At 35.1% G+C, this 13,684-nt stretch overlaps 1 protein-coding gene and 1 long non-coding RNA gene across 2 annotated transcripts in view; both read left to right on the top strand.

The window, feature by feature from the left end:
* Positions 1-297: 297 nt before the first annotated feature.
* Positions 298-10,147, top strand: cndp2 (carnosine dipeptidase 2). The gene is made up of 12 exons (XM_039678855.2): positions 298-398; positions 782-881; positions 1,101-1,244; positions 1,949-2,111; positions 3,133-3,221; positions 3,903-4,103; positions 7,166-7,250; positions 7,838-7,998; positions 8,505-8,669; positions 8,777-8,918; positions 9,445-9,592; positions 9,779-10,147. The coding sequence occupies exons 2-12, from the start codon at positions 822-824 to the stop codon at positions 9,843-9,845; spliced, it is 1,425 nt and encodes a 474-aa protein (XP_039534789.1). The 5' UTR covers positions 298-398; positions 782-821; the 3' UTR covers positions 9,846-10,147.
* Positions 10,148-12,978: 2,831 nt separating this feature from the next.
* LOC120483487 (uncharacterized) overlaps positions 12,979-13,684 on the top strand; it is an 89,369-nt gene continuing 88,663 nt past the window's right edge. Inside the window, exon 1 of the long non-coding RNA XR_005623605.2 lies at positions 12,979-13,045. This is a non-coding gene — a long non-coding RNA (uncharacterized LOC120483487). The remainder of the gene's footprint in view (positions 13,046-13,684) is intronic.

Raw genomic sequence — 13,684 nt, 5'->3', positions numbered from 1 at the left:
AGTGTCTTAATTTGGATCTTAATATTAATCTATTTTAGAGGCTAAATTAAAATATAACAAACTAAATCAAGTGTTTGTTTAGTTATAATAATATTATATATATTTAATATTTTATTATCTAATGTAATGACCTTCATAGCTCATACACAAAGTGTGACTTAAATGTGTACCGGTAGTCGTTTTTTGAGGCCACTGCACTGTGTGAAGGCTCCGCTTCACTCAGACCTTTATTTTGAAAGCCATTTTGATCTTTTCGGAACCCCATGATCTGCTTTCCTTTCTTTTACTGTCTATGCTGCTTTCATGGCATTCTTCACACCACTGATCAAAAAGATCTGAGGTGGAGAGAGGCTTACTTTTACAGTTAACTTCAAAACGTTAAAGTGTTTTTTTCCTCAGTAAGTATGCAGTTGTTTTTTTTAAAGGTGTTTTCTATAAATAGCCACTGCAAGCTATTATTTTATGAGTTTTCGCATTTTATGAATTAGTTACCACTGGAAATTGTTTTAATCGAAATAATTCTTATCATTATTATTTAAATGAAATCAATATGTCTATTTGATATTGATATCAAAATGATTTTTGTTATAAATATTTTTAAACAATTTGTTGTCCTGTTATAGTTGGAGCTACAACTCTCTTAGTCATTTGCCCTGTGATAGCCTTCTGTCTGTGGTGATAGCGGGAATGATTTTGTCAGCAGTTTACAGAGTTGGGAGGAGTTTCTTTTCCTCCCTGGATGACAAAAACATTATTACACGTCTATCTTCCTTTCTTTTAGGTCAGTTCTTCTGCCACTAAAGGATTGGATCACTGCAGCAATGTCTTACCTTCCAAATCTATTCAAATACGTAGATGAGCACCAGGACCAATTTGTTGAGGTACTGAGAGGTATCTTCTTATTACATTACATTGTATATTATTATATCCAAACCTGGAAAATGTGTCTACTTTAAGCTAAAATAGTTTAGATTTGTTTTTATTTAGTTATAGTTTTTTTGTGTGTTCAATTCCTAATTTTTTGATGACTTTACTTTTTGAAAATGAAGCAATGTATATTTTCTAATGGAAATGTAAACATTGTGTGTGTGTGTTTGAAGCGCCTGGCACAATGGGTTGCTGTACAGAGTGTGTCTGCCTGGCCGGAGAAACGAGGAGAAATCAAGAAGATGATGGAGATGGCTGCCAAGGACATTGAGAGACTTGGGGGAACAGTGGAGATGGCTGACCTCGGCATGCAGAAGGTGTGTTTTTTGAAATTCACAGTTACTATAAATCACTTGCTTTGGAGTAGGCTTAGTAATTTTTATGTTTTATAGTCATGTCTGGCTTCATAATTTCACTGATTTTAGCCTTTAGCTCAAGTATTACAAGCTGGTTCCTGTTCTGTTTTTCATTTTTGTGGTCGACCATCTGACTGCATGTCACTGCATGTTGGTTCTTAATATTATGTTGGTTCTTTCTTGTTTTTGCATGTATTCATAATTTGCATGTATTCACAATACACTCAAAGGCAATATTATGAATACATGCAAATTATGAATACATGCAAAAACAAGAAAGAACCAACATACTCAATAAATGATTAGGATTAGTCACTGTGAGCTTTTCATTTTCTTACCCTCAAGTTCTTTCATACCTGTATGAATCTCTTTCTTCTGCTATTTTTTTCCCTACCATGGAAGTCAATGGGGTCCATCAACTGTTTGGTTACTGACATTCTTCAAAAAAACTTTTTTTGTGTGTGTTTGGTAGAAGAAAGAAATTCATACAGGTTTTAATTTGAAACAACTTGTGGGTGAGTAAATGATGACAGAATTTGAATTTTGAAGAGAACTTATCCTTTAATCAAACGTTTAGCTTCATTAAAACAAATCTCCAAACCACTACTGTATATAAAAATTTCAAAAGAATACTAAGGTGAGACTTTTTTCTTGATTTAATTTAGTTGCCAAGTGGTGAACAGATCCCTCTTCCTCCAATAGTTCTGGGCAGACTTGGCTCAGACCCAGGCAAGAAGACTGTGTGCATTTACGGACACTTGGATGTGCAGCCAGCCAACATTGAGGATGGGTGGGACTCACCGCCCTTCACTCTGGTGGAGAAAGATGGTATGAGTATGCTTGCACAAGTGGGCCTTTTAAGTCTTTTTTTGTGTAGTGTGTTGTAGTGTACAGACCAGTAGCTTACTTAATTTATTAATGAAGTGTATTGAAGAAACCTGTTTAGACCAAATGAGGTTTTTCAATTGATTTGCTTTTTGTGCAATACTCTGCAAGCAGAGCTCCCTCCAGGTAATATTTCACATTCAATTTAGCTAAAATTAGTCACCACTAGCATTTTTTTTTAAAGATTTCTGTCCTGCTTGCATGTGGCTGTTGACACAAAAAAAGGAAGAAATCTCTCCGACTCAGCATGTTACATTTGTGTCCCTCCAGCCCGAAGAGATTTCAAGACAAATCCTATTTTCTCTTTTTGCTGAGATAGATCTGACGCTTGAGCATAGCCATGTGACTTGTCAGCTGATTCCTGTAGATTTTTTTTTTTTCTGAACCGGGCTAAATGAATGTTAATTTTAAATAGAAATAAAAAAATAGATACTGTATATATTTGCATATCATTAAAACATTTAATTAGTTGGTTGTTTTATATAGTGGAATCAAATATTTTCTGTTTTAAAATTTAGCTCCTTAATCTATATTTTTTTCTGCCACAAAGTTTCTCCAGTTCTGAAATTTCACAACTAGGTTCTTATTTTAAGATGCTCTAAAATGAAAGTCTCTCTTCTATTTTATTTATTATTACTATTTATTTATTTCCATCATTTTTATTATGTAAAAGAGATTCAACCTTTTAAGGTACGTTATTGTTGTATTACACTGACATAAGCTGTTGTATCTCAATAAACAAAGTATCACAAAATGAAAGTCTCTCATACAGGATCAGCCGAAACATTATGTTTTTGTCTAGTAAATGTCTAGTAATCTTTTACAATTAGCATAGCGTTTTTGTAAATTAATAACAAGGTCACACATGATCTGTATTGTAAAAAAAACTTAAGATGAAATTCATTGTAATCATTACACTTTACAACATTTTATTTGGCTCATGCTTCATTTAATTGTTTTGTAGGTAAAATGTACGGACGTGGATCTACTGATGATAAAGGCCCTGTACTGGCCTGGTTCAACATCATTGAGGCCTTTCAGAAGATTGGACAGGTGCTAACACTGTCTTTTTTCAAATGATACTGTCTGCTTACTTATTAAACCTGTAACACCTGAGCAAAGTCCTCATGTATTGCAAGCAGTATGACAGTATCAGTGCATACATTTGTCAGTTGCTAGAAGTTTAGCATTGCCTGTATTTCTTAATCTTGTTAATATATCTTTTTTTTTCCAACAAGTTAGAATGTAAATTAAATTGCAGTTGCATGTACACACAGTACGACAACAACATCTCATTGTGTTAAAAATCGTTTGCATACAGTCCTTTGCTTATCCATAGATTACCTCAGTTTCTCAATCATTATCACCTGAGAGAACTGTCACTGCTTTTAAAGTTCCTCATTTACACACGCAAATTGAGAACAGAACAGTTTAAAGGTTGTTTTGTGATCTTTGATCATTTTAAAGCATCGTGTCAAGCTAATTTAATTAGATCAAATTTAATTAACTGCAAGGGCAATTGTAATGTTATGCAGGGTTTCTTTAATACAAGTAAAACATATCCTTTTGTTACTATTGTTCACGTTTTTTGAATAATAACATTTATACTATAAGTTTGTAAAGAATTATTTTCACAATTATATTATATCTATAGATTTATATTGACAGCAGAATTTTTTTTAAACCTCGCATTTAATGGATTTTGCACTAAAACCTAAATTTACTTGATCACAGGAACTGCCCATCAATATAAAGTTCTGCTTCGAAGGAATGGAGGAGTCTGGATCAGAGGGATTGGATGAGCTGGTTTTCTCTCGCAAAGATACTTTTTTTAAGGGTGTGGACTATGTCTGCATTTCTGACAACTACTGGCTGGGAAAGACCAAGCCCTGCATTACTTACGGTCTGAGAGGAATCTGCTACTTCTTTATTGAGGTAGGAGTTAATGGCTTACTTTGACATAAGATTTCTAGCAGTGATGCTTAAGGTTCAGTTCTTGGCTGAATTATTACAATTAATGGCAAAATTGAGATCCACTCAATCGAATCTCAATTTTGCCATTAATTGTAATAATCCAGTGAGATTTTTGTATAGACCATTTCACAAGATGTAAACAACACTGGTCCAGAAGCACTTCCTGTTTAAGTTTGTAACTGTTTTCTTTATTTCACATGTGAAGAAAACATCTTAAAGATGTTTGTTTAACTTTTTGATTCAGTTTTAAATGTTCTGTTGGTTGTATTTTATCCCAGCTTTTATGTAGTGTTAAAAAACTGAAACAGGAAGTGCTTCTGGACCAGTGTTGTTTACATCTTGTGAAATGGTCTATACACAAGGAGTCTGATATCAGCCGGTATGCTCCACACAGAGATCTGATCTCACCATCATCGAGTATGTCTTTGACTACTTGAAAAAACTGAGATAGACTAAATTCAAGAGAGAACTGTGGCAATGTCTCCAAGACACGTGAAAAGCTGCAAGGTTTACTGCAAACCTACCTAAAACACTATGTGCAAGTGTACTGTGGACAAAAGCTGTTTTAAGTCCCGTACACACCGGTACGAATATCAGCGTGCGTTATTCGCTGGCGTTTTTCAACGTGTTTTTTGTGTTCACACCCAAGCGATTTTCGCTGACGATGAGCCGAGTGAATAATTCCCTGACATTAGATGGTGCCCATTTGCTCTGCAATACCACTCCATACAGTAGTTCTCTTTTATCAAGATGTTTGTAGTCGCTGTCGCGTTTGTCAGTTAGTTCTTTATGTTCTAACACCAACGAGACCAGCAACATCTTGCCTGGCTGTGTATAGACGAATCCGACGAGCGTTCTGTGTAGGCTGCCATCTTGTGGCGACGCCATTACTGAGCTGTTACACAGGCATAGACATATGCACCGGTATGTAAACAAACCTCGGTGATAACGCGAACTCACCCTCGATGACAGCTACAGCCAGGCAGAATGACTTGTTGGTTTGTTCTGTGACTGCAGTGGCCTCCAGTCACAGATGAAGGTACAAACGATCTTACAGATTAACGTTATTTATGAAAATAGCTTGGCAAGCTAGCTAGGCTAACGTTTGCTAATGAGGAAACTATAAAAAGATCTGTCCATTTGGCAACAATAAATAAATAAATGAATGAAATCAAATAAACAAATTCATGTTTTTCATTTGTGTCCATTATTTATCTCATTTTCACATTGCAACAGGCAAGGGTAAGGTAACGTTACAGCTAGAAAGTATACATAATATCGACCAATTAGTGTTTTTAAACCATGGAAAGAGGTCAATAGAACAGCAGGAAAACAATTATGTCACATAACGTTACATTTAGCTCAGGAAAACCATTTAATGACCATAGCATGTTAATTGAATAGAAAAAATAGCAAGAGAGGAGATTTTGCTGATCACTATATCACATATTTATTATATTTTTTTTACTTATGTCATTAAATAATTGTTATTATACGCGAATGTCCGCGTCTTGTACTCGCCCAAGAAATCTGTGTAATCCGTACGGCACCAGACAGGGGCAGTCGACCCGGGGTATTCACAATGTTTTCTCTTCAAAATTGAAATTTTACTGCCACCATTGAAACAATTTATAACGGAAACTGTTTACCCACTCGACATTATACAAGGGGTAACGGTGCAACGTTAGTGACAGTCGTAAATCGCGGGCTGTTTATTCCAGTGGACGCAAGTTGCAACTAAAACAATAGGAGGCAATGGCGCAACGCTACCCAGCAACAGCTCAGTAATGGCGCCCGCTTACTTCCGGTAGTTCCGCCGGATTCGTCTATAGACGGCGACGCTTCTTGGCATATATCTTCTTCTCCGTTCCGTATGTGTGCTCGGCAAGACCGTTTGAGACCGTGTTTGAGCGCCCCCAAGTTGTGTTTTACTGTAACTTCAGAAGCTCCAAACACGTGAGCAAAAGCGCCAATCTCATTGGTCGGATGGTTTTTGACGTGGCGCGTCAAACTAAAAAAACGAACCCGAGGCAATTTTTTTAAAAATGACGCTTTTACGCGTGCCGTTTTACACGTCGGTGTGAACACTCACATTGGCGCCCTTCGTTTAGTCACGAGACGTTAAACGTCGGCGAATAACGCACGCGAAATTCGTCCCGGTGTGAATAGGCCTGTAAACACAAAGGGTGGTTACAGCAAATATTGATTTGATTTAGTTAATTGATAATTAAAATGTATTTATGACTACTAACACACTACAGTAAAATATATAAGTAATTGGCTTAAAACTAGGGCTGAACGATTTTAAATAATAATCTAATTGCAATATTTTTTAAAGCAGCTCATAGTCCCTGAACATATCATTAATTGATGATGTAAAACTGCAGACAAGTTTTCTCGAGTGCGTCCGTTTGTAACGCGCCTTGATCGCCAGTTTGACATTACTGACAACTGAGATCTTAAAGTGGTGATCACGTGTGTACAGTCTGACAAGCAGCAATCATAAAGGACTAATATAAATCGCAGTGTGCACCCGGCTTAAGACTTTTGCACCGTCATATATATATATATATATATATATATATATTAAGAGTTCAGATGCAAAAGCCTCTAAATGCCATTTGAAATTTTCTTCTAGAATGATCATTTTTATCAAGCTTGTATATTTAAGTTCAGTAATTTCACCTAAATGGCAAAGTGGATTACCTATTAATTGTCATTTAAGTGAAATTACTGAACTTAGATATACAAGATAAAAATTATCATTCTAGAAGAAAATTTCAAATGGCACTTAGAGGCTTTTGCATCTGAACTCTTCATATATATATATATATATATATATATATATATATATATATATATATATATATATATATATATATAATAAATTAAGTTAATTTCGATAATCACAAAATTGCCGCTTACTACCTGATTAATCTACCTTTTATTCATCACTATTCATAAAGAGCAAAGGCAAAGATTCGAGTTTTCAAATGGCTGAGAAACATCTTTTACATTTTCAGGTGGATTGCTGTGATAAAGATCTTCACTCTGGTGTGTTTGGAGGATCTGTTCATGAGGCCATGACTGACCTCATATCTCTGATGGGTGAGACTGATAGCTAGATATTCCTTTGGTGGAAATAGGATCAGTAGGTTGGTCATAAAACTATTCAGGATGACAGGGATTTCCTAGATTGCATTGATTACACTGGGATATCTTTCTTGTTGACCTGCTAATGTTACCTGTCAGCTAAGCTTATCTCACAATTTACTCCACTTTTTTGGAAATAGGCTCATTTTACCACTCCCCCAGAGTTAAACAGTTGAGTTTGACCGTTTTCAAATCCATTCAGCTGATTTTCTGATATTTAGAAGTATATCAGTAACCAGACAGTTTCTGGTCTCATTGACTTCCATAGTAGGAAAAAATATACTATGGAAGTCAATGAGACCAGAAACTGTCTGGTTACTGATATTCTTCTAAATATCAAAAAATCAGCTGAATACATTAGAAAACGGTAAAACCCAACTGTTTAACTCTGGGGGAGTGGTAAAATGAGCCTATTTCCAAAAAAAAGTGTATTATCCCTTTAAGGAACCTTAAAAAAATGCTATGGATGTTTGTTGATGTACCATTACTTTATTATTTTTTTATACAATGCTGAAAGTGTATTAAGTATGTTATATTTTTAGGCACTTTGGTGGATAACAAGGGGAAAATTATGGTACCAGGGATATACGACCATGTGGCTAAATTAACTGACGAGGAGAAGAAGCTCTATGAAATGATTGAGTTTGACATGGAAGAATACGCTAAAGATGTTGGGGCTGGCAAACTCCTGCATGACACCAAAGTAAATCACCCCTCTCTTTCCATATTTTCAGTGTCTGCTGATGTAATATTTATGTTTCTGTTCATTTAAATCGGGGTTATTTTTATTCACTAAAACTAAAACCATTCAATATGGTTCTTAAAAAAAGAACATTAACAGAAAAAAACTAAGTTTAACTAATTGGCAAGGCAATGTTTTACATTTTCTTTGTTTCTTTTAAATTGAAGTACTAAAATAACTAAAACTAAACTAACTAAAACTATATAGACATTTCAAAAATAAAACAATATGAGAAAAAAACAACAAATTGAATCAAAATATGAACAAAAATAAAATAGTATATCAATGTTGCTAAAATAACAGATTCAAATTGTATTTATTTATTGGAATATATTTTGAATATGATATGATAGCATGTTTAAAAAATTCCCTGATTTAATCAGACTGCCTGACTTTTCTGTAAATTAATGTTTTATGTTCAGTGATGTGTATAATAAACCTAATAATATATTGATTTGTCTGTGCAGGAGCAAATTCTCATGCATCGTTGGAGATACCCATCTCTGTCTCTGCACGGCATAGAGGGAGCGTTCTCCGAGGCCGGGGCCAAAACTGTCATCCCCCGCAAGGTCAATGGCAAGTTCTCCATCCGCCTTGTCCCTGACATGGATCCCAAAGTTGTGGAGAAACAGGTTTGAAGGTTTATGTAATGCTCTACAACTCACATAGAGTCATCTGCATACTTAACAGACTTGTGCTACAAATGTTCTTGTGCTGACATGTTCTACCTTTCTTACAGGTTATTACTCACCTGGAAAGCAAGTTTGCGGAATTGAAAAGTCCCAACAAACTGAAAGTGTTCATGGGACATGGAGCCAAAGCCTGGGTGTCTGACTTTAACCATCCTCACTACATGGCTGGCAGAAAGGCCATGAAGACTGGTAAGACATAATACATGGTATAGCTGTAGATACAAGATTGCTGATCTTATGCTAGTCTACATTGACATAAAATACCTAAAGTTCACATAAGATGTGATATTTTGTTTGCCATTTTAATCTATTTTAATTATTTTAATTTAATATTTCATATTTATGTCTGTTGCTTTAATTGGCCCCTATTCATTTATATTCTACCCAGTATTATATGGACATAATATATGGAATTATTTGGACCGGTATTATATAAACTACCCAATATAAATTACATTTTTAATCAATTTAATGAAGGGGGGAAAAATGTGATTATAAAAAGTGAAAACTCATAAAATAATGAACAATGACCTCCAGTTTATATTGATTTAAAAAAAGCCCATGGATATTGTAATGCATCCTTAACCCATGCATGATATTTACAAAATGTTGGTTAATTTTTACCTTGATTCTGTTTTGTCAAACCTATAGTTTAGCTTTTTTTCCCAAACACAATTTATTTGTGTTCTAACGTAATTCTGTATCTTTCTGTAAGTGTTTGGCGTGGAGCCTGACCTGACCCGTGAGGGAGGAAGTATTCCGGTGGCTCTAACCTTCCAGGAAGCAACTGGCCAGAATGTGATGCTGCTGCCTGTTGGTTCCTCTGATGATGGCGCTCACTCGCAGAACGAAAAACTCAACAGGTGAGGTTTACGCATAGCTACAGTATGACAAACATCTTGCATGATAGTATGATATTAGAGCATGAGACTGCGTATGATAGCTACTGTAATCATCTGCCAGCTTTATTTATGCAAAACTTATTTGAATTTGTGATGCTTTAAAGTTTTTTTTTTTCAATACTTTTCCTTTTTTCTGTTTCTTTACAGATCAAACTATATACAGGGCACCAAGATGTTGGGAGCTTACTTCCACGAAGTATCTCTGCTTAGCTAACGGAAACTTCTTTCTTTGGTCCAGTTTTCTCTAAATAAACCAAGCAAGTGTTTTTAAAAAAACTGGTGAGACCAAATCAGCATACATTGTTGTTTCAGGCTCGTATATCCCTAGTAGCAGCAACATTTGGGTGTCTGCCTGAAATTTTTCACCCTTGTAATAACAGACTCTTCGTTTTTGGGTATATCTGGAATATCCTTTAATATGGTATATATGATAATCTTTTATCTGGTGTAATCTGTTTACGTATGGCATATGCACACCTACTGTATAACATGCAAATTAAAACTGAACTTTGATTAGATTGACTTTAGATTATTTCTTTTTTACCGTTATTCACTGAATGTGGACTATTTTGAGAACAATTTAAGTGTTCTAAGTGCTCAAGAGTTAATAGTTTATCGTTAAAGGTACACTGTGTAACTTTTATTTTGTTCAAAATGAACAAAATGTTAAACATTGTCCATCCCATTGGCAAGCCTATTATGAGTGTTTATATTTTAGACCTCACGGAATGGTTTTCGTGGCTACTTTGAAGCATGTATGGTGAGGGAGTGGCATAGGTTAGTTGTCACAACAAGCCAGAAAGGTTGACAAGGAGTAGCTAAATCTCGAACCTCAGGGGGATCGCCCTTTAAAAAAAAAAAAAAAATGAGTGGAGAGACTGTTGGCAAAAAGAGAACACACCAGAGCTTGTTATAAAACAAGAATAAACATCGGCTTGGCTTTTCGGAAATGACGATTACTGAGGGATTTTGAAATGTGGCTTTTTTATTACTCAACAGGTGAGTTAGGTAATTTATTGAACAGATAAACTCTCATGTGTTGCTCTAACATTTTTGTATTATGTATTATCTATATACACATCCATTACATATCCTGTATATGTACATAGATAATATAATGCATTAAAATATTAGAGAGCTACACATGCAAGTTTGTGAATAATTTTAACAAAATAAGAGCGATCATACAAAATGCATGTTATTTTTTATTTAGTGCTGTTTCGAAAAAGATGTTTTTTACATAAAATGTTAACATATTGACATAAAAAAATACAATTGATATTCCTGTAAACATGTAAGTAGCTTCCGAAGGGCAGTACTATATATATATATATATATATATATATATATATATATATATTTAAGCAAAATAATAAAGTTCAAAAGTTTTTATTAAATTGGTTAAAAGAGGTAGTAAAGACCTTATACAATGTTATAAAAAAATTCTGTTCATTTTTCAACATTGATATTAAAAAAAATGTTTCAAAACATGTAACATTTTCAAAAAATGTTTAACCCCAAACTTTTGAATATATATATATATATATATATATATATAAAATGGCACCACCAGACATATATGAAGACCTCCGATACAAACGCATCTAAAAGCCACCTCTCATTCAGAAATGCCGGTACTATATATATATATATATATATATATATATATATATATATATATATATCCAACATATCTATATTTGGACCAATATAAGTAAGAATCATTGTAAAAAGCTTTTTTTATGCAACCGTTCATCATGTGAGTTTGAGTATATATTTAAACTCGTACACATTCTAGTACACACTTTTTCACAATGGTGCATTTAAATTGGCATGCATAGGGTTTGATGTAGTGAACCTGCTTGTTTATGTGCATTCTGATGTCTGATGCTCACAGGTGGACTGACAGCACACTGGTAGTTCTGCCCTCTATGAGCGGTAGGTCACATCTATCCTGTACCTCCTTCTTAATAGCCCCAGGAACGGTGCAACCACAGCCAGGCGAGGTAGATGAATCCAAATGGACAAACTTGTCTGGTGGCGCTATTTTCCCATGACACCCAGTCTCTAAATGTAACCAGACAGCCTATCTCTGCCCTTAAGAATTTTTTTTTTACATCTCTCCCTCTTTTGCTAGTGTTCAGAACAGTTTCAGTTCGTCTGACATTTTTTTTTGTTTTGAACACACCATGTTGAAATGCACATTGGCTTTGTGAGACATCTTGGCCTGTGGCAATGGCTGTCAGTAGGAAGAGTTACAAAGCAGGAGAATTTGAATACAAAACTGTTTACCAGGCCTTGCTGTAAGGAGCAGAGCCACATTTCATCAGGACTGGCTAGTTCAAGAATGTCAGACCTCACAGCCAACACAGGTTGTCTTGTCTATGATTTCAAATTGGCCATGAAATGGAGTTGCTGCTTTTATGTGATGAGAAAAAAGGTTGGAATGGATTGTTGAGCAACAGTCATTGCGAGCTTGTACCAATGCAATATTTGAGTCTTTTTGTTTACCTGTAGAACTACTGTTCTTCTGTATCAGCAAATACAATCTTTTTTGCCACGTTTCAGCAGAGAAAAGTAAGTTAACAGTTGTAACAGGGTCAATGTTTAAATTCACTCCCCTGGGGCCATTGGGTAGGGCAGGCTATGTGGAGGTCCCTATAGGGTCCTTCTAGTCTAAGGAGCTGGGACAATGGGAACTTTTTAGAAGGCCTTAAAGCAGCACTAAGATTATTTGGGTGGTTGTTACATTATGCTTCATGCGAGCAGTAGCCTTTTCTCATTTTTGCCACTAGATGGCAACAAATGCTTGATATTGTCAGATTGCAACCAGGACACTTGATTTGCGGGGATTTAATTTTTGAAGCGCTCCTGAAACCGTATTCTTTTTTAAATTAAATGTCAACAGATTCTTCCAAAATAACACGTTTTTAATACTGCAAAACTGAAATGAATGAATATCGAAATCATATCAAAACGGGCAAGAAGCTTTTCAAGTAATTTTTAAAATAGTGAATATCAGATATCACACTTGCATTTTAGTAGGACTGTAACCGTTTATTGTAGCATTTTTTTGTCCATAACTGTAGGGACTATTACGGTTAACAGGGACATTGGCTTTGAAATTGTTGTTCCAAACTTTTGAGCGATGATTTCTGCTGACGTCACGGTCGGGGTTCACCAATCTCGGTCCTGGAGGGCCACTGTCCCTGCAGAGTTTACCTCCAACCCTGATCAAACACGCCTACCTGTGAGTTTTTAATGATCCTGAAGACCTTGATTAGCTTGCTCAGGTGTGTTTGATCAGGGTTGGAGCTAAACTCTGCAGGGACAGTGGCCCTCCAGGACTGAGATTGGTGGGTAAATGGTCAGGTCAGAGAGCCGTTAGACAGCCTACGCAAGAGCACATTTGAGGTAAGTAAGAAGACATATTATTCTTCAAGATATGACATTTAAACATGACAAATATTCTATGAATTCATTTGTATTCAGAACTGAACTGTGAATGCCTTTTAAATGGCAATTTATTGAGACAAACACTGAATTTAGGCTTGTTAAAAAAGTTTGAACAGACCTTAAGGTTTTGAGGCGATAGATATTTTTAAAATGCCACCTATAGAAATGATAAATAAATATAATTAATGGTTACACATTACTACATGTACTTAACAGTAAATATGCATGATTACAAGTAGCCCAACTAAGTTAACCCCAAACCAAACCCTATCCGGAACTCTATATTATGTAACGTTATGTAGGTTAATTAATATTAATTAATATTACTCAGGAGTAACTAAGTACAATGTAACTAGATCTCACCTTAAAATGAAGTGTTACCTAATAAATTAAGCTTTTTTGGACTATAAACACTTCATTTCCCAGGCCAGAATGCTTTACTATCTCGAATTTCTTTAAAATGCAATTTATTAATTTCCTCTTCCTGTTATTCTAAATTAGAGTTCAACTTCTTGTCATGATATGAAAGAGTGCCAGTTCCTTAATTGTGAGTTTTGCACAATCTATGCACATGTTTATGTATCACATTTTTGTTCA

The sequence above is a fragment of the Pimephales promelas genome, chromosome 18 (assembly GCF_988280905.1).
Source record: "Pimephales promelas chromosome 18, fPimPro1.hap1.1, whole genome shotgun sequence".
Classification (NCBI taxonomy): Eukaryota; Metazoa; Chordata; class Actinopteri; order Cypriniformes; family Leuciscidae; genus Pimephales; species Pimephales promelas.
Note: the sequence above shows the minus strand (reverse complement) of the source record. Positions and strands in the feature narration are given on the sequence as shown.